General features: G+C 34.6%; 1 protein-coding gene across 2 annotated transcripts in view; it reads right to left on the bottom strand.

Annotated features, from left to right (window-relative positions):
* Positions 1-24,408: 24,408 nt before the first annotated feature.
* LOC149249662 (Transducin/WD40 repeat-like superfamily protein) overlaps positions 24,409-27,594 on the bottom strand; it is a 282,247-nt gene continuing 279,061 nt past the window's right edge. For both annotated transcript variants that reach the window (XM_089456305.1, XM_089456306.1), the window contains 2 exons: positions 25,074-25,123; positions 24,409-24,969 (listed from right to left, as the gene is read on the bottom strand). In XM_089456305.1, coding sequence (XP_089312431.1) covers positions 24,805-24,969; positions 25,074-25,123 — 215 coding nt within the window. In that variant the 3' untranslated portion in view covers positions 24,409-24,804. The remainder of the gene's footprint in view (positions 24,970-25,073; positions 25,124-27,594) is intronic.

Below are 27,594 nucleotides of genomic sequence, written 5' to 3' on the forward strand. Positions count from 1 at the left end.
TCAAGAATTTATTTGAATGCTCATAGATCCATAATTCACACATTTTAAATGCACATTCCCACCTTCATCATATTCACGAATCACAACATTTACTCATAGCACCCTTGTATAATGTTGGATAACAACTCGTACCAAATTCCATATTTATCTATCTCTTCATTTGTATCTACCTTAACCAGCTAAAGAAATGACTCAAGTCTCTCTCTCTCTCTCTCTCTCTCTCTCTCTCTCTCTCACACACACACACACACACACACACACTTTCCTCTTTAGTCAGAAACAACTCAAGGAAATTACCTCCTTTATCTACTCAAATCGCTTATGAGTACTCAAAAGGCCTCTCCTTTCACTACTTAACAATCCCTCACGAGACCCTTCCATCTCTGAAGCAACTCAACTATGATATGAATGCATTAAAAAAATTTATTAATATTTTCATTTATTTTGAACCAAACACCTTGAAAATAATAAAAAATCAATGAATAAAAATCCACTTCCAGGAGGGGCCTCGTCTTAAAATGAATCCAATGCACAAGAAAATATGATATGCATATACAAATGGATCATATTTATTATAAATAGGAGATAAAGTGTCATGATGTAACCTACCACTAGGTCGACCTAACCATAAATAATAAACTAATAATGAATTATTTCTAGGGCCTCAAAATAGGGTCCCTAGTGGCCTTAACATAGCCCTGCCCTTTAACACAAATCCCTCAAAGCTTGTAATTGAGGGTATTTCTTCATGAATTACTCATTTTCCCATGTATAGCTTCTTCTAGAGGTGTATTCTTCTAGTTTATTAGGTACTTCATAATAGTTGTATTTAGATATATCAAAGAGATAGAGAACATCAATATATGACCTTTTCTAGTCCAAGATCAAATTTCATTCTTCATCTAATTCTTAGATTTTTTTAATGCATAGTTTGTCAGAAAACCTTCATTAGACAAGATAGATGAAAAACCTTATGGATGCAGGAAGAAGGAAAATATAACTCATACTCCACTTGTCCAATTTTGTCAATATACTTCTAAGGTCCATAAAATTTTAGAGCTAATATATGATTCTTATTTTGTCTAAGTGTAGATAGCCCACTACTATGCACGTTGTATAAACTCAATGGGTAGTTTCGAAAACATGGATAAAATTGACCATAACATTAGAATTTACTAAATAATTATCAAATTTTTAGTGCCCTAACATTCATTATGTTTTTATGATGTTTAATCATCGTCAATATCCAAATCCAATTTGACAAAGTGTTGGGGACATGTGGTTCCCTATCGTGACCACTAACACCTCATGACCAACCATTATGATCTAACACATAGCACCCACGTGGAGTTTCCACACCAATAAGTATTCATCTCATGCGTGGGTTTTTTGCCTTTGGTATTAATTATGCCCAAGGTGTAAGAGGCTGCAAGAAATAAGCCAATGATTGATTTACTTCCTTTTAATCTTGTCCATTGAATATCGCAGTAAAATCATTCAATGGAAAAGGTATTGATTGGTAGTTTTGAAAAGACAAATAGAATTGATGGTACCATTAGAAATTACTAGATAATTATCAAAAAATCAATTTTTTTTATCCTTGGTGTTATGTTGTACATTATATTTCTAGTTGCATTTCATCATTGTTGGAATTTCAATTCATATTTGATGAACTATTAGGAACACATGGCATTAATAGAAGATCAATATTGTTTTAACTCTTAATGTCTTACATATGATCGCTGTTGTGATTTTTAGTGTTTAATATATGCAATATTTAAGAGACATTTAGTGCATGTTTATAATAATATTTGAATTATGAATACTTTATTTCTAAGACATCCCTCTAGCTCTATCGCATGAGTTCAAACCTAAAGGTTTTACAATTCCTATAAACTTTAATTCTCCACAAACAACTATCATTTATGAACCAATTCTATCCCTTTTTATTTTCTTCTTAAGAAAAATAGAGCAATAGTAATTATGCATGTTTCAAGTTCATAAACAACATCACATAAGATTATTGTCCAATAATATTCATTTCATTCACAAAATATCATAGCGTAACTTAGGATAAAAAAAACTTAAAAATATTTTGATTTGAAAAAATACATCATCGTCATAAAAGACTATGTAGTCATAAAAAGACATTGTTATGCAAAAATAGACAAGATATGCCTAGTTAAACCCTACAAATGGACAACATGTTTGTAAAAAGTAAGCCAAGGTTGCATTATACTTCAGATTTGAGTTATGAAAGTTGTTATTGGTGTGGTTTATCATATTATAATTGCTTATGTTTTTATTTTCTCAATTTCTAGTTTAAAAAGGGTTGGTGTATAATAGAGACAATGTTTTCCTTGTCATTTGGAAGATCAAAACTATATTAAGTGACCAAATTAAAATACATGACCAAGCTTCCTTTCAACTTCAAAAAATGTTTTGTAAGTTGTAATATGGAGGGGTGTGTATGCTTGGGGGGCGGGGGGGGGGGGGGCTGTAAATTTATCTACATGATTTAAAATAAAATTCAAAATTAGAATAGGTTACTTTCATTGATCCGGATTTAAGCAGGAACGCAATAGATTACAGAGATAACCATAAATACAGAGATGCGATAACCATAAAAACAGAGATGCAGCGGAAATAATACTTCATTTCATTAATGGAGAATATTGAAATATGCTTACAAATAGAAATAACCCAGCTAGGGCGATGGTAGCTTATCTCTGAGAAGAGATGTGTCGGCTACATGCCTCTGAACTGTTTCGAACTTTGTTTACAATGAGGCTCGAAGGCCTATTTATTATTGAGAAACAATGGAAAACCCTTCACATTCCAAAACCTAACCCTAGAAGATGAAACGCCAAATTGTGGGCCCCGTTTTGGGGTGAGTTGGACAGCCAACTTCCCGGGGTCGCGAATTGGTCGTATTATCTCCATTTGACGCGCATGATAGCCCGTTGGAAAGATCTCTCCGAGGACTACGATGGAAAAGACGATTTTTATCAAAAAAATTGTTGGCAGTGGATTTCCCAAAAAACGTCGTTTAGGGCCTCAAAACGGCTCCGGAAGTTTAGGACCCGAAAAACTGCTAAAAATAGTAAATTGCGCTATAATTAAGGAAAGTGAAAAACTGAAAGAGACAGTTGTGGGGGTCCAAATGGGATAGGTGGGTGGCCACCAACATCCACCTGGATCATTCATGCACCAAGATTTGGAATTTCATGTAAATATGATGCTTAAACTGCCTTAGAGGAAAATGTAGGACCTAGTCTCAATTTTGATCCAAATCAAGTGGTTGAAATTTTAGAAGGTGTAATTTGTAATTTTACACTTGTATATAAACTTAGGGTGGAATTCTCAAACAAAAGGCTAACTTTTGTGCATAAGGGATAAAAAATTCCTTGTAAAACCAAAGGGCACACTAGGCTACACTGAAATGCATGTGAAGGTCTCAATACTCATTCTATTACAGTGTTTCAATTGAAAATTATTTGTTAAGTCATTTTATATAATCCTATATACTTACTTTTCATTTTCAATTATAAAAGATTATGTTGTGCAAAAATAGGCAAGAGATGCCTATCAAAAGCCTAGAAATGCACTACATATTTGTAAAAGGTAAGCCAAGGTTGTATTATAACTTAGATATAAGTTGTGAAAGTTGGCGGGGGGTGTGGTTTATCATATTTTACCCATTTACATTGTTAATTTTTCAATTACAATTTTAAAAAGGATTGTTGTGTAAAAGAGGCAATTTTTGCTTTGTAATTTGAAAGATCAAACTATACAAAGTGAACAAATTGAAATTGGCGTCCCAACTTCCTTGTATCTCAAAAAAAAATATTTATAACTTGTAATATCAACTTAGATATACAATAAATTTTCATATCTCATTTAAAGTGCAATTGAAGAACAAAAGAGGTTTTTTTCATGCATCTAGGATTGGTATTCATGTAAATTTGAAGGAAAAACTTCCTTAGAGTGAAATGCATACCCTGGTCTCAATTTTGACCCAAATTGAGTGGTTCAACTTTTAGATGGTGTAATTTGTGATTTTACACTATATATAACCTTATATTGGAAGTTTTAGACAAATATATTCATATTGTACACAAAGGATTATATCAAGGGTTATAATTTGAATTTGAAAATTAGTGTCAATAACAATTATGTACATGTGCCAATTAGTTGTAGCTCGAGTGGTTGGAGGGAATGTCATTATCCTCCCTACCCAAATTCAATTCTCTCAAGTGACATGTTTGAGCCCATAAGGAGTATATTATTGCAATGGCTTCAAGCCTTATTATTGTTTGGCCTCATGTCCTCAAGGTAATTTTGAAAGAAGAATAGCAAATAGTGTTCAGTTGTAATGGAGTAATATGTTTATGTGTTTGAGTAGAGAATGTGTTTCTCCCATTAATGTGTCTTTTCTCTAGTCAAATACATAGTAGAATTGTTAGTGAAATCATTTATTCTTGATGTATTTAGATATTTCAATATTGGACTATCTCCCAGCACATAGTCGCATGTATATTTATTTCTTTGTAAGATCAACTTTTGTGTATTTACGTAATGATAGTGTAATTTCAAGGTTAGGCTAATCAGTTGAAGGCAAGTGGTCATCTATGACTAATTACCAAGGTATGTGTTTTTAGTAGTACTTTGAGATTCTAGAATGAAGTTCCCAATATCAAGTTGGGCCTCACCTTAAGTTTGTTTAAATTATAACTCTTCAAACCCTGACACCTAATACCATAAATGAAAACTAATAGGAAGGGGGTTTTTTATATAACATTTATGTGGGTATCAAGATAGAGGCATATCAACAATTTTAGTTAATAAGTGTTTTTTAGATCCGTCTATACCTAATATCCCTGATACCCAATAGATCCAATACTCGATATTCTTGATACTCAATATTCCCAATACCCATTATCCTCAATCCTTGATATCCCTAATTTTGAGAAATATATAGGGCAATAATGATTTATCTTTTCTTGATAGCTTCTTGTGATGTTGTTTTACCTTTTCTTACTTATTAGCTTCTTATTTTATTATTATGATTGTATATACCAATAGTTAACAAAACAAGAAGAACAATAGTACACAAGAACACATAATGTATGCTGCAAGCCAGAGCCAAAACCTTACCACTTGAGAGGAAAACCCACAAATCTCTTCTCTTCATATAGATTCTTCAATTGATGAATTCTAAGACCTCTAGACCAAGACCAATACCCTATAAGACCAAGTCCAACTTTTATGGATGATGTGCTTCCTTTGTCCAAGTCAAACCCAATCAAATCTCTTACAACAACACAACTTTGACCCTTAGCTTCAGAATTTCAGCCTCTGCTACAGGCCTGAAATTTTTGGCCCTCCCAGCAACAGTTATTGCCACATGTGTGAGCTTATTCTGGCACCCCTAGGCTTCTTCAGACCTTCGCTTGGCTTTCTCCTTCTTCTAGTGCTCAAGGATGACCTAATGTGACCTTGATTGACCTTCTTTCTCTTCTTTCTTCAAGTTCGATCTTGCGGCAAAAAAACCCTAGCCTAGTAGCAAAAATCCTATCCTTCCTTTGCACATGTAAGAGAGAATTAGCCCAAAAACACTTCTTTGTCCTTCTCCTTCTTTGTTAACTTCTTTGTCTTCCTTCTTCACTTGAATGAGTAAGTGATGATGTGTTCCAAGGAGGTTGAGTTCCCTCCTTTATATAGGCTTCTAAAGGTGGACGTGGCTCCTCAAAATAGGTCTACTTCCTAGCTGCTAAGCTAACTTGGTCTTGAAGCGTATTTTGAAACTTCTAATGACAAAAATAATTTCCTTTACAAGTTACAATGTGCCTGATGGGGTCATCAACTTATGGCAATTACTCTTTTGACTTATTGACCTAGGACAAATCGTAGAAGCACTCAATGGGTGCTTTGGCCTCTAAAATAAAAGACTTTAAACATGAAACCCATGCTTCAAAAAATAATAACAATAATTTTCTTTCATTTTACAAGAATCAAAAAGTACATTTCATATATATGAAGACCGAACCTAGTTACACATTTTTCAACACTTCCTCTTGACTAGGGAGGTATTCATAAATGGTACATGGACATTCTCAATATAAAGAGATCTCATAAGAAGAGTCGGATTGGCAACCCATTTGTTTAGCATCATAACAACCATCATTGTCATATAGCAAGGCCTTGACTAATAGCTCTATCTCTCCACAAGATAAAAGCAGAATGTTGGTGAGACTAATGATTTATAAACACCATCATCATTGTCTCTCAAGGTACATATCCCACCTGAGTGTTCACAGAGTATGTCCTTCCTTGGACTATTCTTATCTTGGATAGCTAGTCCTCAAAGAATATCGGTCCTTGACTACTCTTATATTGGATGCCCTACCTCATCCTCTAAGAGTATTGGATGCCATATGCTTACCCAATCCTCCATTATTTCTTCCCAAGTGAAGACAAGAATGATGTTCCTATCTCTCCCTCTCAACCAGGGATGATATATCAACCAAACCAGGCTTGTCTCTCAAATACACAAGCTTCTTATTAGGAAGATATTTTTTCAATATGTCAATGACTTTCTCATCAATGGATATATATTGTAGCTTTAGCACACCATCTTGTACTAGCTTCTAAATTTAGTGATACTTGTTGAAATGCTTTGTCTTTCCATGAAACATTGGGTCTTCATATACAATAGTATACAACTCGTGTTATCACAATGTATAAATGTAGGGTCCATTGGTCCTTTAAATAAGTCAGACAACAACTTCCTCAACCAGACGGCTTCTCTGCTTATTGCACGAGCTGGAATATATTCAACCTTAACACTACGTAAAGAAATCACATCTTTCTTTCTTCTCATCCATGAGATCATGGAGGATCCCAAACTAAAACATCCTCCTCCAGTGCTCCTTCCATCCTTCTCACTACCTCCCTAGTCATATTGGTATATATAATCAAGTGGACATCATTCCTCCTATCATATTTCAAGTAGTAGTGGAATGTTCATTGCAGATACCTTAGTATGTGCTTGGCTATTATCCAGTGATCATGCTTTGGCTCCACTGGGAACTGGCTGAGAACATTCACTGCAAAACATATGTTTGGTTGGGTATTCACCAAGTACATTAGTGAGCCAATCAATTTTCTATACCTAGTGGGATCCACTAGTTTAGATTTAGAACTCCTTAGTCTTCTCAAGTTTGTGATCATTGGGGTTTTCATTGGTTTGCAATCCATCATGTCAAACCTCTTTAACATCTTGATCACATACTTTTCTTGACCTAAATAGATCTATTTAGGTCCCTACCATACTTCGAGTCCCAAATAATAGTGCATCAAACCAGGATCCTTCATATAGAATTTTGTTGCTAGCTACTTCTTTCATTCATCAATTAAACCTTCCACACCTATCAAGAGAATATCATCCACATACAGAAGAATGATTATAGGCTCATCCTTTACAACCTTGAAATAAATGTTCGGATCAACATAACTTTTTGTGAAGCCCAATATTTGAAGGTATGCATCCATCCTTGCATACCATGCCCTTGGTGCCTACTTAAGGCCATATAATGCTTTCTTCAACCTGCAAACATATGCTTCTTTATCTTTCATTTCAAATCCCAAAGGTTTCTCTATATAGAATTCCTCATCAATTGTGCCATTTAGGAATGCAGTTTTAACATCCATTTGATGTATATTCTAGCTCATTGATGTTGCCAAAGAGACCAATGATCAAATAGTTGTATACCTTGTTTTTGGAGCAAAAGTCTCTTCATAATCGATGCCTTCTTGTTTAGAGAAGCCCGTAGACACAAATATTGCCTTATACTTGCCATCTGCTGCATGTTTGATTTTATAAAGCTATGTGGAAGTCACCACAAACTTGTCTTCAGGCCTAGGTATGATCTCCCATACCCCATTCTTCATTATCGATTGATATTTTTCATTCATGGCATATTTCCATTATTTATGATTGACAACTTCTTTAAAAGTGGATGGATCTACTTCTATTAACTTTGTCATATATGCTACATACCCTGAATACCATTTTGGTTTCTTGTTTTCCCTTAACGTGCCCTTAGCAGCTCCATGTCCCTCTGCATCTAATAGAGTATATTTTAACCAGTTAAGTCTCTTTCTAGTCTCGTGGATTAACATAGGTTGTATAGGTTCATTGGGACCTTCGTCTTCATGGTTTGATTCTTCTTCCTCCCTAGTGACTTCTTCTTCAAATATCGGAATTTCTTCATCATGAGAGTCCATAGGGATATCCTTTGACTTATTGAATGTAATACTTTCATCAAATATTACATCTCGATTGACTTCTATCTTGTGTCCTTATTTTATGTAGATCCTATAGACCTTAGAAGAATTACTCTAGCCAACGAAGGTTCCCTTCATGCATGACCGATCCAACTTCTTTCTCTTGTCCTTCAGTATATGAATATAAACAAGGCAACCAAAAATTAGGAGATGATCTATTCTTGGTTTCTTCCCAAAGAACACTTCTTTAGGAGTCAAGTTATCTGGTGGCATGTGGGGACTTCGATTTTGTATGTATACAGTTCTCTTTGTTGCTTCACCCCACAGGAATTTTAGTAAATCTTGATCATGTAGCATTGCTTTTAGAATTTCTTCAATGGACCAATTATTTCGCTTTGCAACTCCATTTTTCTCAATATTATATGGGACTATCATCTCCCTCTTAATCTCAGACTCCGTAAAGAGGGCTATAAGTTATTTCGAACTATATTCTCCTCCATTATCAAATCTTAATATCTTGATTCTCCTTTCTGTAAGGTTCTCTACTTCAGCATTGAATTCTTGAAATTTGGTAAAGACTTCATCCTTGGATTTCATTAAGTAAACCCAATTTTTCCTTGAATGGTCATCTATGAATGTGGCATAGTATAGATGGCCTCCAAGTGACTTTGGAGTCATATGACCACAGACATCGGAATGGATAAGATCCAAGATTTATTTTGACCTTGAAGCACTGATTCCAAATGGTCTCTTAGTGTTCTTACCTAATGCACATCCCTTGCAAACTTCTTCATGATCTTCTTTTAGTTCAGGGATTCCATTTACTATGGTATTTAGGGTTGGTAATATTTTGTAGTGGAGATGACCAAATCCTCTATGCAAAAGTTCACATGGGCTAACTTCAATGTGAACCAAAGTTTGAGCGAGGGGTATTATTAATCTATAGAGTCTTCCTTCACGAATTCCAACCATTCTAGCATATTTTATGCTTGAGTTTTTATCCCATACTACAACCTTTTCATTAATGAATGCAACTCGATCACCCTTGTCTTCTAAGCAAAATGGAAAGTATTTTTTTCTGAAAACTTGAAACATATTGTTGAGATGAATGTTTCCCCCATTTTCCAGCTCAATCGAAGTTGTTCCAATTCCTCCTACATGGTAGCTTTTATTATCACCAAGCTCTACAGAGTAAGAGGACTTCCCCTTTGATAATGTCTTCAATTGCTTATGTTGACTAGTCATATGCCTTGATGCTCCATTGTCGATCACCCAAATATTCTCATCTTGAAATGTGCCAATGAGTACTAAGAATAATCCTTCATCCTTTGTAGATCTCTTGGTCACTTCCTTCTTAGAGAAAAATAAGAGATCCCATACTTATTTGATTCCCTTCTTAGGTTGACTTGCCACCTTTGAACACTTCTTCGAAACTTCTTCAATGTAGTAGATATCTTCATTATGCCCTTAGCCAACCTTAGCTCTAATACCATGTTGAGAAATCTATAGGGAAATAGTTGGGATGATTTCTCTTTTCTTGATAATTGTTTGTGATGTTATATTACTTTTTCATTAGGGGATTTTTGAGGTCTAAAATGGGCCTCCTAAGAAAAATGTATAACCAAAATAAATTTTATAAGAACCAATAGGATTCAAGATGATGATGTCAACCATGGGGGATGATTCACCATTTTTGGAGTAAAAAGGTACAAAGATTAAAAAATAATAAAACTACTTTTTCAACTCGTATTTTCAACCTATCTCCCTAAGTTTTTACTCAAATTTTGAGCGGATTACTCGTTGGATGAAAAAATTAATTCCTCATCCAAGAAGTACCCATGTTTCATACTTTCAATGGACCCTGCTACACGAAAAATGAGAAAAATATGAAAAACGTGATTGCAATCACGTTTTTCATGTATTTCTCATTTTTCATGTAGCAGGGTCCATCGAAAGTATGCAACATGGGTAACCCTTGGATGAGGAACCAAATTATGCATCCAATGAGTGTTTCCATTCGAAATTTAAGTAAACCCATACAGAGATAAGTTGAAAATACGAGTTGAAAAAATAATTGTCTTTTTTTCCCTCTAAAATTTGATGATGTAATCTAATATTATTTTATTATTTCCACTATTACTTTATAATTTCCTTAGGAGGCCCATTTTATACCTCAAAAATCTCTTAATGCTTACTTATGATCTTCTTCTTTTATTATTATTTTTTTATATCATCAAACAACTACCAAAACAAGAAGAATAATAGTACACAAGAACATGGAATGTAGGTTGCAAGCTAGGGCCAAAACCTCTCCACTTGAGGGGAAAACCCGTAAATCTCTTCTCTTCTTATAAATTCTTCAATTAGAAAATTCCAGGACCTCTAGACTAAGACCAATACCCTCCATGACCAAGTCCAACCTTTCTGGATGATGTGCTTCCTTTGTCCAAGTCAAACCCAGTCAAATCTCTTCCAACAGCACAACTTTGACCCCCAACTTCAGAATTTCGGCCTCTACTATAGGTATGAAATTTTTGGCCCTACCAGTGGCAGTTGTTGCCACACATGTGAGCTTATTCTAGCCTCCTTAGGCTTCTTCAGACCTTTGCTTGGATTTCTCCTTCTTCTAGTGCTCAAGGATGACCTAATGTGACCTTCGTTGACCTTCTTTCTCTTCTTTCTTCAAGTTCGATCTTGCAGCAGCAAAACCCAAGCCTAACAGCTGAAACCCTAGCCTTCATTTGCACATGTGAGAAAGAATTAGCCCAAAAACACTTCTTATTTTTCATTCTCCTTCTTTGTTGCCTTCTTTGTCTTCCTTCTTCACTAGAATGAGTGAGTGATGAATGTGTTCCAAGGAGGTCGAGTTCCCTCCTTTATATAGGCTTCTAAAGTTGGTCATGGCTCCTCAAAATAGGTTGACTTCCTAGATGTTAGCCTGACTTGGTCTTGAAGGGTATGTTGACAGTTTTAATGAAAAAAATAATTTCCTCTACAAGTTACAATGTGCCCGATGGGGTCTTCAACTTATGACAATGACTATTTTGACTTCTTGACCTAGGACAAATCCTAGAAGCACTCATTGGGTGCTTTGACCTCTAAAATAAAAGACCATGAGCATGAAACCCATGCTTAAAATAATAATAATAATTTTGTTTCATTTTACAAGAATCAAAAAGTACATTTTCATATTTATTAAGGCCGAACCTAGTTAATGTTGGGTCCTTATAATACTAGTGATTACCCCATTACTATTGTATTTGCATCCCTTATTAATATTGTTGTGCCCCTATTATCCCCATATTGTTATTACTGTGCCCCATAGAATCCCTATATTGTTATTTTTGTGGCTTTATATTATTATTGTTAGGTCGGTTGGGTTATATTGTGACTCCTTAGACTCCTATATATAGAAAGGAGGTTTCGTCATTTGAATCATCTAAGAATTGTTCATTTATGTAATGTAAAGGAGGTTGCCCCCTCGAAGAGGCTGAATTCTAAGGCGTTGATCTATCTTTTCTATCTTTTCTTGAGCTGGTTTCATAACATTTGGTATTAGAGCTTTGGATTCTAGGGTTTCGCTGCTCCAAACAGGTCATCGTGGAATTTTTGCTATAACTTTTTTTTCTGTGATGTTTCAGACGCTAAAAAAAAAACCCATTTGAGAAGACATCGCGTTGAACCTCGCGTCCGAATTTTAGAGCTTTTCGTGCTATATTTGCGGAGATATGATCTGAGGAAGTTGGTCTTTTTGCAAACTCCTGAATTACATTCCAAACAGGTGACCTTGGGAAAATCATCATAACTTTCTCTCTGAGCATCGGATTGAAATTTAGTAAGAAGTTACAAAAATAGGACGGATTGTAGTTTCTTGTAGATATTTTTCAGAGCCAAAGGTCGAAACAGTGATTCGTGGCACGTCGTATAAGTTCGCTCTACTGAACTATTCTATAATCAAGTCACTGTAGGAGATTTCGCATAACTCTTCCTTGGAGAATCCAATTTGGATCAAATTGGTGGCCTTGGAAAGAGGACACAGAGGGCTACTGCAGATCGCAATTTCAGAACTGGATGATCAGAAAGTACAGAGATACATCAGAGGCAATATCGATCTCCTACAAAGTGAAAAAAGGTGTGTATATTTTTTTAAATTTTTGCTTAAGCTTGTTTTGAAAATTTATTTTGAAAGAATTCAAAGGGCATAGTAGAGAATTATTATCGATAATTGATGCACCGATGAAAGAAAATGCAAACACCTAATAAGCAACCTGAAATCTCTAGCATGACTCATGAAAAAGAGGAAGAAATGCTACATGATATATCAAAATTACAAGAACAAGTGCAACAAATGTCACTCTCACAAAAGCTAACAGAAGCTAAGATAAATGGTGTGGAATCTAAGATAAAGGGCGTGGAAGCTAAGATGGACGATTTGAAGATAGATTTGAAGACAGATTTGAAGAGAGACATGGCAGATTTGAAGACAGATTTGACAAATTTTCTACAAGAAATACTTACTAATGGTGAAAAGGTAGTAAAGGAAACTCATGATGCAAACAAAAGAAATGTTAATCATGATTTCTTAGACTAATGTGGGATCGAAGACCCACCATATTCCAAAAATCGATATGAGGAAGTTTGATGGCAAGGATCCTGCAACATGGATATTACGGATGGAGCAATTTTTTTATCTCAATAATGTGCAAAACACACAAAAGGTACGTATTGCAACTTTATATTTGGAACGAAATCAGTTTGTATGGTATCAATGGCTTTTCTCTCGTAAACAAATTATCACTTGTGCAATTTTTACGGAAGAATTGACAGCACATTATGAGGATACAAAAAGCAACACTTTTTTTAGCCAATTGATAAGTCTCAAACAAAAGGGTTCAATAATGGAGCACATTGAGGAGTTCCAAAAATTGAACATAAGAGTAAAAAATACTCTAGAGGAGCATAGGATTGATGTGTTCATAGGGACTCTAAAGGATAATATCCAACATGATGTTCACCTTTGGGAACCTAATTCATTAGAGAAGGCATTCAGGTTAGCAAGAAAAATGGAAAGCAAAATTATGGCAACCAGGAAGCATACCACTCATAACTATAAAGATGGAAGTGTTGTTGCTCCTAGTCTTCCACAACCTATAAGGTTGACACCACAACAATTGGAAGAAAAAAGAGCAAAAGGGCTTTGTTACAGTTGTGATAGAAAATACACTAAAGGTCATAAGTGTGCTGAGAAGAAATTATTCTACATAGATTGCGAAGAGGAAGAAGAAAAGGAGCAAGAAAGGTCAAAAGAAGAGGATATACTCCAGGAAAACCTTAGATAAAGAAGAAATGAATCTAACCATATCTTGTAATGCATTGGTAGGAATTACCACTCCTCAAACCATCAAGATAGAAGGACAAATCAAGAAGAAAAAGGTAACAGTGTTGATTGATTTAGGAAGTACCCACAATTTTATTCATTGTAAGGTAGCAAAAGAATTGAATTGCTTCTTATATCCAACACCAGAGTGTCAAGTGATGGTTTCAAATGGAGGAACAATAAATTTCTCTGGAAAGTGCCATAATATCAAGCTATCGATGGGAGAATATGTATTGACTAGCCCAATGCTTTCCATTCCTATGGGAGGTGTTGATGTTGTACTAGGAGTCCAATGGCTACAATCCTTGGGTACAATAGCTTTTAATTTTCAAGAACTTTTCATGAAATTTTCTGTGGAAGGAAAGGTAGTTGAATTAAGGGGTATTGCAGGGAAACCGGGAAAGATAATCAGCTCTAACAGTATGACAAAGCTTCTAAAAAAGGAACAAAGAGGTGTAATTACATAATTATGTTCACTAGATGTTTCCACATTGCAATCATCTATTTCTCCACATCTCCAAAAAGTCTTGAACAAACATTCCAAGGTATTTGAGACTCCCAAAGGTCTCCCACCTATTCGTGATCATGATCATGCTATTCATTTGATTCCAAGAAGTGTTTCTCCAAACATCAGGCCGTACAGATATCCCTATGCCCAAAAGAGTGAAATTGAACGTATGGTTGTAGAAATGCTAGAGGCTGGTATAATTCAACCGAGTCAAAGTTCTTTCTCTGCTCCAGTAGTATTAGTGCACAAGAAGGATGGATCATGGCACATGTGTTTGGATTATAGGGAGCTCAACAAGCTCACTATTAAAGATAAGTTTCCCATTCCCGTCATTGATGAATTACTAGATGAATTGCATGGATCAATTTACTTCACCAAGTTGGATCTTCCTTCAGGATATCATCAAATCAGAATGAAGACTGAAGACATTCTGAAAACAGCGTTTAGAACTCATGAGGGTCATTATGAATTTTTGGTCATGCCTTTTGGCCTTACCAATGCACCTTCAACATTTCAAGGTTTGATGACTTCCATTTTCAAACCATTCCTTAGAAAATTTGTGTTAGTATTTTTTCATGATATACTAATCTATAGCAAGTCTTGGAAGGATCATGTTGAACTTGTTGACAGGGTGCTACAACTATTGGAGGAGAAAAATTATATGCAAAAAGATCCAAATGTTTCTTTGGAGTACAAGAGGTGGAATATCTGAGTCATATTGTATCTCATGAAGGAGTTAAGGTAGACCCTAGCGAAATTAAATCCATTAAGGAATGGAAAATCCCCACATCCATAAAGCATCTGCGAGGATTTCTTGGGTTGACAGGGTATTATTGCAAGTTTGTTAAGAATTATGGGAGAATAGCAGCACCTCTAACAACATTATTGAAGAAAGATGCATTTTCATGGATTCCAGAAGCAACAAAGGCCTTCGAACATCTTAAAGAGGCAATGTGCCAAGCACCAGTCTTAGCTACACCGGACTTCACAAAAACCTTTATTGTGGAATGTGATGCTTCAGGAAATGGACTTGGTGCTGTTTTAATGCAAGATGAAAGACCCATTGCTTTTGAAAGTCGTCCAATCAAGGGAAAGTTTTTACACAAAGCTATTTATGAGAATGAAATGTTGGCAATACTCCATGCACTTAAGAAATGGCGACCCTACCTAATGGGAAGACACTTCAAGGTAAAAACGGATCATGATAGCCTTAAATACTTTTTAGAACAAAGATTATCATCTGAAGAGCAACAAAAGTGGGTCACAAAAATGTTGGGTTATGACTTTGAAATCATCTACAAAAAAGGGAAGCAAAATGTGGTGGCATATGCACTCTCAAGAAAGGATGAGGATGTGGAAGCATTGTTGTGCGCCATTTCTATTATCCAACCAGATTGGATAAATGAAGCAAGGGAGGAATGGAAGAATGACGAAGAAGTGTGGGCACTTATTCGAAAGTTACAATAAGATTCCAGTATGTCTGATACATTTAGCTGGCAAAATGATTCTCTATGGTAGAAAGATCGCTTATACCTCTGTAAGAATTCCCAACTAAAGCAAAATATTCTTATGGAATTGCACACTTCTCCCTTAGGAGGGCACTCAGGATTTTTAAAAACTTACCACAGGGTTAAGAAGGAATTTTTTGGGATGGCCTTAAATCGGATATTCAAAAATTTGTGGCGGAATGTTTGGTTTTCCAACAAAATAAAGTTGAAACAATTAAGACATCGGGTCTATTACAACCTTTATCCATTCCAAGCCATAGTTGGGAGGAGGTTTCAATGGATTTTATCACAGGTTTACCCAAGTCTGAGGGAAAGAGTGTCATCATGGTGGTAGTTGACAGACTTACCAAGTATGCACACTTTTGTGCATTATCACATCCATTTAAAGCCAGTACAGTTTCTACTGCATTCATGGAAACAATTCAAAAGCTACATGGAAACCCAAAGATTATTGTAAGTGACAGAGATCCCATTTTCACTGGAAATTTTTGGACATAATTATTTTCTTGTCTTGGGACTCAGTTAGCTCATAGCTCATCTTATCATCCTCAATCTGATGGGCAAACTAAGATAGTAAACAAATGTTTGGAAGGATATCTTCGTTGCTTTGTATCTGATAAACAGACACAATGGGTCAAATGGTTGCCTCTGGCTGAATGGTGGTATAACACTTCCTTCCATACAGCAACAAAAATGACCCCATTTATGGCACTTTATGGATATCAGCCACCATCCATCACATCATATTTAAGAGAAAATTCTAAGGTTCAAGCAGTGGAACATCACATCGAACATCAACAACAAGTCCTCCAACTCTTAAAGGATAACCTCGTGTTGGCACAGAATAGAATGAAACAACAGGCAGATCAACATCGCAGCGAAACAAGTTTTGATGTAGGTGATTGGGTATTCCTACGGCTACAACCATATAAGCAAATGTCCCTCAAGCAAGCTAAGAAGGATAATAAATTATCACCAAAGTATTATGGTCTGTACAAGGTGTTGCAAAAGATTGGTACTATGGCATACAAATTGGAGCTTCCTGCAGCGTCTCAATTGCACCCAGTTTTCCATGTTTCATGTTTAAAGAAGGTTATAGGCGACAAACTCCCAATTCAAACAATATTGCCAGAACTTGACGAGGAAGGAAAAATTATATTGGAACCGGAAGCAGTCACAGAAACAAGAACTCGACAGCTACGAAATCGATCAATTTCGGAGTATCTTATCAAGTGGAAGAACTTATCTGCTGAAGATTCCACATGGGAGGATGAGAATTTTATGCAGAAGCATCCAGAACTACTCAAGCGTTGAGGACAACACTTTTTTGAAGGAGAGGTGCATGTTGGGTCCTTATAATACTGGTGATTACCCCATTACTATTGTAGTTGCATCCCTTATTAATATTGTTGTGCCCCTATTTTCCCCATATTGTTATTACTGTGCCCCATAGAATCCCTCTATTGTTATTTTTGTGGCTTTATATTATTATTGTTAGGTAGGCTGGGTTATATTGTGACTCCTTAAACTCCTATATATAGAAAGGAGGTTTTGTCATTTGAATCATCCAAGAATTGTTCATTTATGTAATGTAAAGGAGGTTGCCCCCTCGAAGAGGCTGAATTCTAAGGCGTTGATCTATCTTTTCTTGAGCTGGTTTCATAACAGTTGCACATTTTTCAACACCTAATACTCGATAATATCGACATCTAATATCATTATATCTTAGGGGATACACTTCAACTGATGGCAATGTTTTTGTCTACTAGGACAAGAAATCGTCCATCTATAGGGATAAACTTATATTGCATCATTTTATAAAGTGTTATGTTAGAGGGGATAAGTTATGATATCCCAATCCATTGAAATTCAATAAAGGTGACATTAGTTGTTAATAAGTGAGTATCATTTGACATCTAAGTGTAAGGATTGTCAATATTCTAATGGCTTGACATCCTTATATGTTCGATATCAAAGCATTTAGGAAATTTCAATGATGGGAATTAGCTCTTGTGGGTTTATGGAAAGGTTTACAGACACTATGAATCATGCTAAAAAACAATCAATGACAAAGTTAGAGAGAGTGTTTGTTAAAGTGTAGGAGGAAAATGTTCTAATGACATTAAATAAAACTTCCTTACACTATTAGATACATTAGAGAAGTTTTCAGGCCTAAAATGGGCCTCCTAAGAAATATAATAAAATAATAGCAGAAATAATAAAATAATGTTAGATTACCTCATAAAGTTTTGGAGGGCAAAAAAAAATAAAAAAAAATAAATAAATATATATATATATATATATTTCAACTCGTATTTTCAACTTATCTCCCTATGATTTTACTCAAACTTTGAGTGGAAGCATGCGTTGGATGCATAATTTAATTTGGCATCCAAGAAATACCCATGTTGCATACTTTCGATGAACCCAACTACACGAAAAATGTGAAATACATATAAAAATGTGATGCAATCACGTTTTTCCATGTATTTCACATTTTTCGTGTTGTAGAGTCCATCGAAAGTATGCAACATCGGTACTCCTTGAATGAAAAATTAAATTACGCATCCAATGAATGTTCTCGCTCTAAATTTGAGTAAAATTATACGGAGATAAGTTGAAAATATGAGTTTATTTTATTTTATTTTATTTTATGTTTATTTTTTATCCAAAAGAAGTGAATCATCGCCCATGGTTGAAATCATCATATTGAATCCTATTGGTTCTTATAAAGTTGATTTTTGTTATACAATTTTGTTTTGAGACCCATTTTGACCTCAAAATTTCTTCCTTCAGAACTGTCTTCAAGAGAAGCTTCCAAAATACTTAACTTTTGTTTTTACTTGACTTCGAATTAGTTACTGTTATAGTCCTTCAAGTTTGGCTTATATACTTCTACTAGCTTCAAAATTCCTTGAATAAGACAAAAATATTTTTCTTTAATCTTTGTCTTAAACAATAGGTCTAGCACCTATTTCACACTTTTAGATCTTGGGCCTCTTAAAGTTTTCACTATAATCTCGACCCTCAAACTAGGGTTTCTAGTAAGCACAAAAATGATCTTTTAAAATAGGTCTAACACTTCTCCAAAAGATGTGTACTTGTGTCCTCTTCAAGATGCCATATTTTGTTGGACTGTAGGGCTACTTCTAGCCTTGGATTCCTCTCATACAGGTCTCAGTATTTATGAATGTTATATGATGACTTAGGCTCTCTGGTTAGGGATTTGATAACCACTAAAAATACCTCACAAATAAGCCTAAATACCTTAAAAAATTATGGTCTCTTTTTCTTCAAGGAGACTTCTTTGATGGGTTAAATGGATGCTACTAGACCATAAACTTATAATTATATGTCTCGTTCTTTCTTGTACATGTGCACAAGACCCTCAACCTCGAATGGCTCTCTTTTTGTGCACCTCAGAACTTCTAAAAGATGATGCGTTTGCCTAAAGTGTGCTTGTTTGACCCTTCTAGATACCTCAAAAACCTCAGATCTCAAGCCTAGGACTATGACCTTATTTCATAGATCTGGTCTTATTGTAGTTTGCACAAAAGTATTCCATAAAATATCTTTTCTAACTTGAATTTTGATCTAGTTGTCTTGGCCTTTAATACTAATCCAAACAATCCCTTTTTCTTCACTATGATTTCTTCATAAATAAGAAAACCTTGGAGCAGTCAATGATTGTCAAGTTGCTAGTAATCTTGACTTTAGTTCTGATACCATGTTGGAAAATCCATTAGGACAACAACATTAAAATGATTTTCTCTTAACTTGACAATTACTTGTGATATTTAGATTTCATCTTTTGCTTGATCAATATGTTTCTATCATCAAGACAATTGCCAAAACAATAAATATCACAACAAAATAGAGATGAACACAAGATATAGGCTCCAAGCCAGGGCAAAACCCCTCCTAGGGGAAAACCCAAAAACAACTTATCTTCTTATAGAATCAATTCAAAGGAGACTTCCAACACCCAAGACCAAGACCACGGCTACCACCAAGGACCAAGCCATCCATCCAACCTTCTTCAATGCAAGACAAAATATCCAAGGGCAGTGAAGCAAAACTTCTTCAAGATGATAACTCTACTAGCCTTTCATTCTTATTGATACAGTTAGCAATCCTTCTGCAATTTCAGACCTAAGGTAACCTTAGAAACCCTAGGGTTTTTGCACATGTGAATAGTAGAAGGCATATTTCAGACTTCCAAATTTTTTGGGGGATATCTCCTTCGCTAGGCTTGATCTAGCCCTTTATGACCTTCGCTCTTCTTTCCCAATTGCAAACCAAAGACAAAATATAATATGCTTGTTGTATATCCTAATAAGTCGAAGTTCCTTCCTTTTATAGCCTTCTAAGAGGTTCCATTAGCCCTCTTTAGGCCGACTTCACATACACTGGCCAACTTGGTCCTAGGAGCCTTCTAGACATTTCGAAAATACAAAATATGTTTTCTTCTTTTAATACAAATATTTGAATGGGACTTTTACAATATGAAAATGAAATTTTGACTCATGTAAACCCTAGGAGCATTCAATGGATGCTTGACCTAATGACAATTGACTTAAGCATGAAACTCATGCTTTACATAAATAATTTTTCTTTTGATTTTTACATCATTGTATCATTACATGAGTGGACAATTATGAAAACTGAAACTAGTTACATTATCCAACACTATGGAGGGCTCTGTTGATGGTCAATAGTGACCTTATCAACATGTAAGGGAGACCACTCAACCAGAGTCCCAACTAAGCTCTTATTCGTTTAATGTAGTAGTTCCAACTAGTTCAATTGGGTCCAGTTACCCTCTCTCTCTCTCTATTGGCTTATAATATGTCAATTACTTGCCAATAGAAAGAGAAAATCAGATATGCCCTCTTACAGAGCTCTTGCAAGAAAGTGATCCTTAAGCTGACTCTACGACTTAGTGAAACCGCAACTAAGTTCTGCGCCTATATGAGGGGACTTCTAAATGCAGATCTACTATATTATGTAAATGAAAAGTAATCCTATCTCGAATTGGGAAAAAATAACCTTCTCTCAATTCGAGAACAAATGGACTAACTAACCAAGGGAAAAGGATTGTTTATATGATTTAATCCACTATATAATTTTCACTAATTAAAGTAGTTCATTAAATTAATGAAAGATAAAACAAAATGGGAATGTATTTAAACAATAAATAGTTACTGCTTAATACATTCATATTTCAACTAATTCTAATTATGTTCTAGCACTTACAAAACTTCAATAGCATAAAACAATTGATATGACAGTAGTACTCAATATCAGAATGCAGTACACTATTTAGAACATAAATTAAAATCAATTGTAGAAATTTTGATAAAAAAATGATTAATTTACATGACAATAGTGCACATGAAATGAAAATTAATTAAAAGCATACCAAAATCTCATCACAAGAATTTGCAATCCTTGAGCAGCTTCAGTGCCTTGGAGAAATTGCCAACATTAGTGCAAAACAACCTTCTCTTTCAAAACTAAAAATACTTTGTCTTTTCAGAATTCAAGTCACAGTGCATTACAATAGTGCAAATGCACAGCCAGAAAAATCACAGAGTTTTCCCCAACCCTTAGAGCTGAAGTTTTCCCCTCACCTACAGCTATAATCTCCTATTACAATAATGCTTTCAGAGCGTCTAATTGCAAAGAATAGGAACTCGTTGTTCATTCTCTAAACTGCTATTTAATAATTACAAGAAATCTCCAAAATAGAGAATTGTTGACTAGTTTCCGAATCCCTGAATTAGAGCTGCAAATTCCCCAATTTTTCTCTTTGTTGGTCTTTTTTCATTGCTCCAAAATGTCTCAAATATGAACTTCTCCAACTGATCTCCTGCTACAGACCAATCAAAACCAAAAATAAATTGCACACTAAAATCAAAATTGGAAAATCTAGAGAAAAACAACTTTCCTAATAAATGAAATCCAAACAAATTCCAAGATGCAATTGCTTCTAATGGATCTAATTAGTTTTTGAATCAATACTAGAGAATGAATTAGTAACAACAATTTTCCCAACCCAATGAAATTTGCCCAAATCAAAATTTTGAGAAATTAATTGTTGTTACAAATTCGTCACTTTGTCTTCGCTGAATTTCTAGGTCATTAAATGATTGAATCTGTTAAATTAATCATTGACCAAGTAAAACTTGAGATATGCCTCTCCAAAAATAGAGTGTTAAAATCATCAATGGAAAAATGCATGCCTAAACTTTCAAAATTACGAAATTTTAATTAAGATTTCTAATTCTAATTAAAAATTAATTAATTACAATTATTAAATTAATCATTATTACAAATTATTAATTTAACTAATTAAATTAATTACAAATTAAATAGAAACCAAATTATTAATTAAATATTATATTAAAAATTATATTTAAAAACTAAATATTAATAAAATATAAAAAACAATGAAGAAGCGGCTTTTTGGGAACTCACTTAAGAGTCCCGAAATTTTCATGAGAGGGAGGACTTTTAATATATGTTAAGTGGGAGGCATAAGGAGCATGTAATGGGAGTTTCATGGAAAAATTATTTCGGAAGGAGAAATAAAGACGGAGCTCCAAGGTCCCGAAATGGGAAGGAGGACAGGGGTATTTCGGGAGGATTTTTTAAAACAAGTTACGAAATGAGGTAAGTCCAATGTGTCAAGGAGGGAGGAGAGATAAGGGTTTCGAAGGCGGTCATTTCGAGAAGAGGATTCAGAAAAGAATTACGAGATAGGAGGGTTTCGAAATGGGAAGAGGATATGAATCTTAAGAGTTATAGAGAGATGGGATTTCGGGAAGAAGGATTTCAGAGGCTTTTTAAAAAAGAAGTTACACTATGGAGTGTTGAGGTCCCAAAATGAGAAGAGGGTGGTGTGGTGTGGTGAGGTGAGGTGAGGTGAGGTGAGGTGAGGTAAGAAAAGAAAAGAATGAGAAGAGGGTGGTGAGGTGAGGTGAGGTGAGGTGAGGTGAGGAAAGAAAAGAGAAGAGAAGAGGTTTAGGTTGAGTGGGTTTCTCACTTTTTAAACTACGATCACTTTTGAATTTTAAGTAAAATAAAAGGAACTATATCTATTTTAATAAGTCCTGATTTTATGAAAACTACAATTATTTCGTTAATACACATTGGGATTTCAGATTTCGTAGGAAATTAGAATTGGAATTTGAAATAGACTTTCAAGATCAAATTTTTTTTAATTATTTTACAATCTAGTTGTGGTGGTTTGTAGAACAGTTAGCAATAATATAAAAATTAATTAAAAATCAATATTTGCAATTTATAAAAATTAAAATAGTATATATTTTATAGCTTAAGCGGTAAAAATCACCAAATTTTGGATAAACACCATTTGTGAATCATGCATCCAAATGAATGAAATGAGAACCGATGGAATGCCAGTGAAAAGTCGAACGCAACAAAGCAATCAAAAGAAAAATCTGAAGAAATTAAAAATCTCGCCAAATTGTCAAACACTTCACCAAAAGAAAAATATTAAAAAGTGATTTAGCCAAAATTTAAGAAAAAAGTCTCCATTATTATTATGAAATAATAAGTTAAAAATGGGGGTGTAGTGATTTCACCACAACAAGTTCTTGTCCAATAAATCTCTATGCTAATATATTTGACCAGCGATTGACCATGATATTTCCACAAGTATCTTTTACTAAATTTAACCTCTAAAAATGAGAATTATGAAGGATTCTCATCAAATATTTAACTATGTTAACACATTTGACCAAACATCGACCACAATGTTTCTATAGAAATTGGTGATACAAAAAAATTTGTGAAACAAGTACCAACTCTAATTTTCCACAATGAACAATCTACTAAAATATGCACTCAAAAATTCAATCGAATAAGAAAGTTCTTATGATTCTATGAAATACCTCAATCCAACAATAACCAAAAAAACACACACACTTCCAATTATTGAAATTTGCATTATAATTCCTTCATACAATAGTAAATCACCTTCCAAAACATCTCTAAAAGTTTGCATATGCAAAAAAAGGCTATGAACGAAATTCTTCTTATTTACTTTTACTGCCTCCAAAACCCTTAAATGTAAATTACATCAAAAAAATGACAATAGGAAGTTACCATTCAAACAAGATCCATAAGGCTCTCCCAAACATAAGATGATTCCATTGTCACCCAAAATGTTTTCACACCTAACATTTCATTCATAAATACAAACATAAATTCACAAGACCTCAATCATATTGAACTAGTTCGTCATCAAGCATGAAGGTACCATAACTTAACTATAAAGACAAGCATCACTAACTTAGTAAAGAGAAATAAGTAGTCCAATACATACACCATCACAATGATCGCACAAATTATAATCGAAACCCCTAATGGGACAAATAACTCTCCAGTAAGAAGCTCAATACACCCAAAACTTGTACAATGTCACAAATGAGGCTCAGGTCTCCAATTGTTAAAAAGAAAGCCTCACCCAATTAACCACCAATTTGGTCCAAAAGCCCAATAAGTCGGATTCACACTTTTTGTCTCTACTTAATCAATTAAAATTCCAAATGTCAAATGATGTTTATTAATAATATATGTCTTCCATTTGCCTCGAAAGTTTCCAAGAAACCAATTTTCCTGTTCAAAATAAAGTATACAAGGAATCTAATATTATCACAATTACAATAAATTTTTGCACGAATGTCAATAAGCCTTAATTCCATACAAATGAAAATGAGGGATTAAGATTATCAAACATGTATAAATCGTGTAAATGAAATCTCTTTATTATTTTCAAGTTAAAAAAATCGATTAAAACTAGCCTAACCATCTGCAAAAGCCACCTCTTGTTATAACAAAATATGTCTTCTTCCCATACCAGACATTAACGCTTTGGGTTTATGATACTGTGAAGTGAATACATGCTTGTGATAACAAATGTTTTCCCCATAAAGATCAATTTCTCCCCATTTTTTTCGTCAAGGTCCCACTTACCTCCATAATATATGGCATTATGTACAAAATGTTATTTCAAACAAGAAAATATGGACATGCATCCTTACAAATTATTCACATTCAACTATAGGAGAAAACACAATTAGAGTAGAATGTTTCTATTCTTTCGGTGTAGCGTCGTTATTGGTTGCATTGGAAGAGGTAATCTTAGATGGGCCAGGGATCCAAAGTGCCAACACTGAGGATGCACTTGCAAACATCACACGACGAGGAGCCCACTTGACAACAGTTGGAATCCCTGCATGATTTGTCCAACATGCTACCTACAATTCAAAAGACAAGCTCGCAATTATCATCATAGAATATTTTATATCCCATAAATGAGTGTATTTCAATGAAAAACATCATATAAGTTACAACACTGCACCTCATTTCCACTATTGATATTCCATGCACGGAGGCTTCCATCCCCTGAACCTACAATACAAACAAGGAATATATAAGACTAGTTAAGAACCATGAAACATTTCTCACGCAATGCAAACAAAGATCTTAAATGATGCATGCTTGATTACAAAGCTAAGTGGCACAAAACCAAAGATGCAGGATCAAAAAAATATGAAAAAGTGGGACATAACCCAAACAAATTGGATATACCCTTAATAGCATTTCAAGTTGCGCTGCAAGTAATTATGATTGGCCTCTATTCTAAAGTTATTCATCCTCACAAAAAGATGCTTTCTAGCAAAGGTCTTGTCCAACTTAGTAAAATTCAATGAGAACTCTACTATTCCCACAATTAGCTTAGAGATCTATTAAGATGGCATGATGCAATCAAAGTATATTGACTCAAAACAAGAAACAGTTTTATATGTATCCAGATTGATATAAAGTTGCTATTAGAACAAATAATGCATCCCTTTGTGGACGAGGAATAACCGAAGAGGCATCCTTTGGTAAGTATAACCCAAGCTGTGAATGAAATTAGAGCCTCATAATGGAGAATAATACAGATAGTGGAAACCTGTATTAAAGTTGGAATGAAAAATATCTTTTAAAGTTGCACAATCTAAATTAGTATTGAAAGAATTCAGCAAAACGAAAAGACTACTTCACCAATACATTTGGCCAAAATAATGGCAATTTTTTCAATTTTTTAAGAGAACATGGTTTGTGTCATCCTTTATGGGTTAAAAATGATCATTTGTTTTGTCTTGTTGTAAGAAACGTTTCTTTTATGCCCCTAAACATCAAAAAATAATATATATTCAACATTTTTTTGTTATACAAAGTATTTTGCTACAAAACATTGAGTCTTGACATTTATAGTGCAAATATTTAAAGAAAAAGTGGTTGTGTTCAATTTCTTTCACTCTAGAACATTAGAGGGGCTATTCTGCCATTCTTTGGTATGTGTCGAGCATAAAATATAGGGCGTGCTTTTCATTAAATGGTTAAATTTATAAATGGCTCAAGGTTAAGGGCTGAGATCTTTTGCTAGGTATTTGCCAAAACAAATTCTTGTGTAACTGTTGTAATAAAGTATTTCTCTTGACGCTGAATAAGAAGCCCAACATTTGATAGTTTTCCCCAAACTAGGGTTTCCAGGGCATATCTGTGTTATTCTCTATTACAAGTGATTGGTTTAGAGTATTTTTGCTTCTGCTATTTATTTGGTTAAAAAACCGAGAATATTTATTGTCACAAATCAAATTAGAAAGTTTTGTTTATTTCAGATCTAAGATTATTTGTTGAGATACTAAATTCGTAACTGGGTTTAAAGAAATTAACAAGTTTGCAGTAGTTGGGGAGACCATGATAGATGGTAAGGACAGCACTAAATGGCTTCACCAAGCCATGGGCTCCTTTCATCAAGGGCATTGTTGCATGAGAGCATCTTCGTGATTGGGAGAGGCTATTTTGTCTAAGAGGAAATTTGGGAATCTCTAAAAGGTCCATAGAAGAGTGATGATGAGAACCTTGTCCTTTCCAGCCAGGAAAGAAAGGGCAAAGAGAAGGTCAAGAAGAATATGGATGATGAGGCTAATTCGCAAGCTCGAAAGGAGGATGACCTACGCAAAGTGAAATGATTTATGTGCCACAACACTAGGCATTATGCTTCACAGTGTCCAAACAAGAAGGGTAATGGTAAGTCACAACAGGTAGTAGCATCTGAAGATACTCAAGTAAATAAGTTCACTATGAAGTTTAGGGAGTTCTTTGTTGAATTTTGTAACTATGGTTGGTCTTCATAATGTATATTTTGGCCCTTGATGTATTCATATTAATTATTGTAAAGTGTGTTCTTCATGCTATAGTCAAAAGAAAAATTATATTTTTAAGTCGTGTTCTTTTGGACTTTTAAAAAAAGAAAATTTGAATTTTTGAAATTGAAATTGAAATTTTTGGCTCCAAATTTGTCAAGTCAACCTCCCTCCAAGTCAAGTAGGCTCAGGTAGAGTCACACCCATTCGACCCAGCCGATTGTTGAAATATGTAACTAGGTTCGGTTTTCATAATGACAAATGCAATCATGATTTTATGTATTTGATATTGAAGAGAAAATAAATTTATTATTGTCATTCTTGATGCACGGGTTTCATGCTCAAGGTTATTTTATTTATAGGTCAAGCACCCATTGATTACTTCTAGGGCTTGTCATTGAGTTAACAAGTCAATTGAGTCACTGCCATGTATGGAAGACCCTCTTGGGCTTATTGTATCAAGTCAAATAAAATTATTGTAAAGTCAAAAGTGTCATAAAGACCCTCCAAGACCTTGTCAACGAGAAGCAACAAGTCGGCCTTCATGAGATGACAAGTCGGCCTCATAACGGCTATTTGACCATGAAAAGAAGCCTATATGTAAGGAACCTCGACTTCATTTGTGGAGACACACTTCAAGCAAGAAAGACATTCATTGAAGCACAAGAAGCATAAAAAGAATTA

The sequence above is a fragment of the Pinus tabuliformis genome, chromosome 7, assembly GCF_031772625.1.
Source record: "Pinus tabuliformis cultivar Carrire ecotype Pingquan chromosome 7, CPIR1, whole genome shotgun sequence".
In the NCBI taxonomy this organism is placed as follows: Eukaryota; Viridiplantae; Streptophyta; class Pinopsida; order Pinales; family Pinaceae; genus Pinus; species Pinus tabuliformis.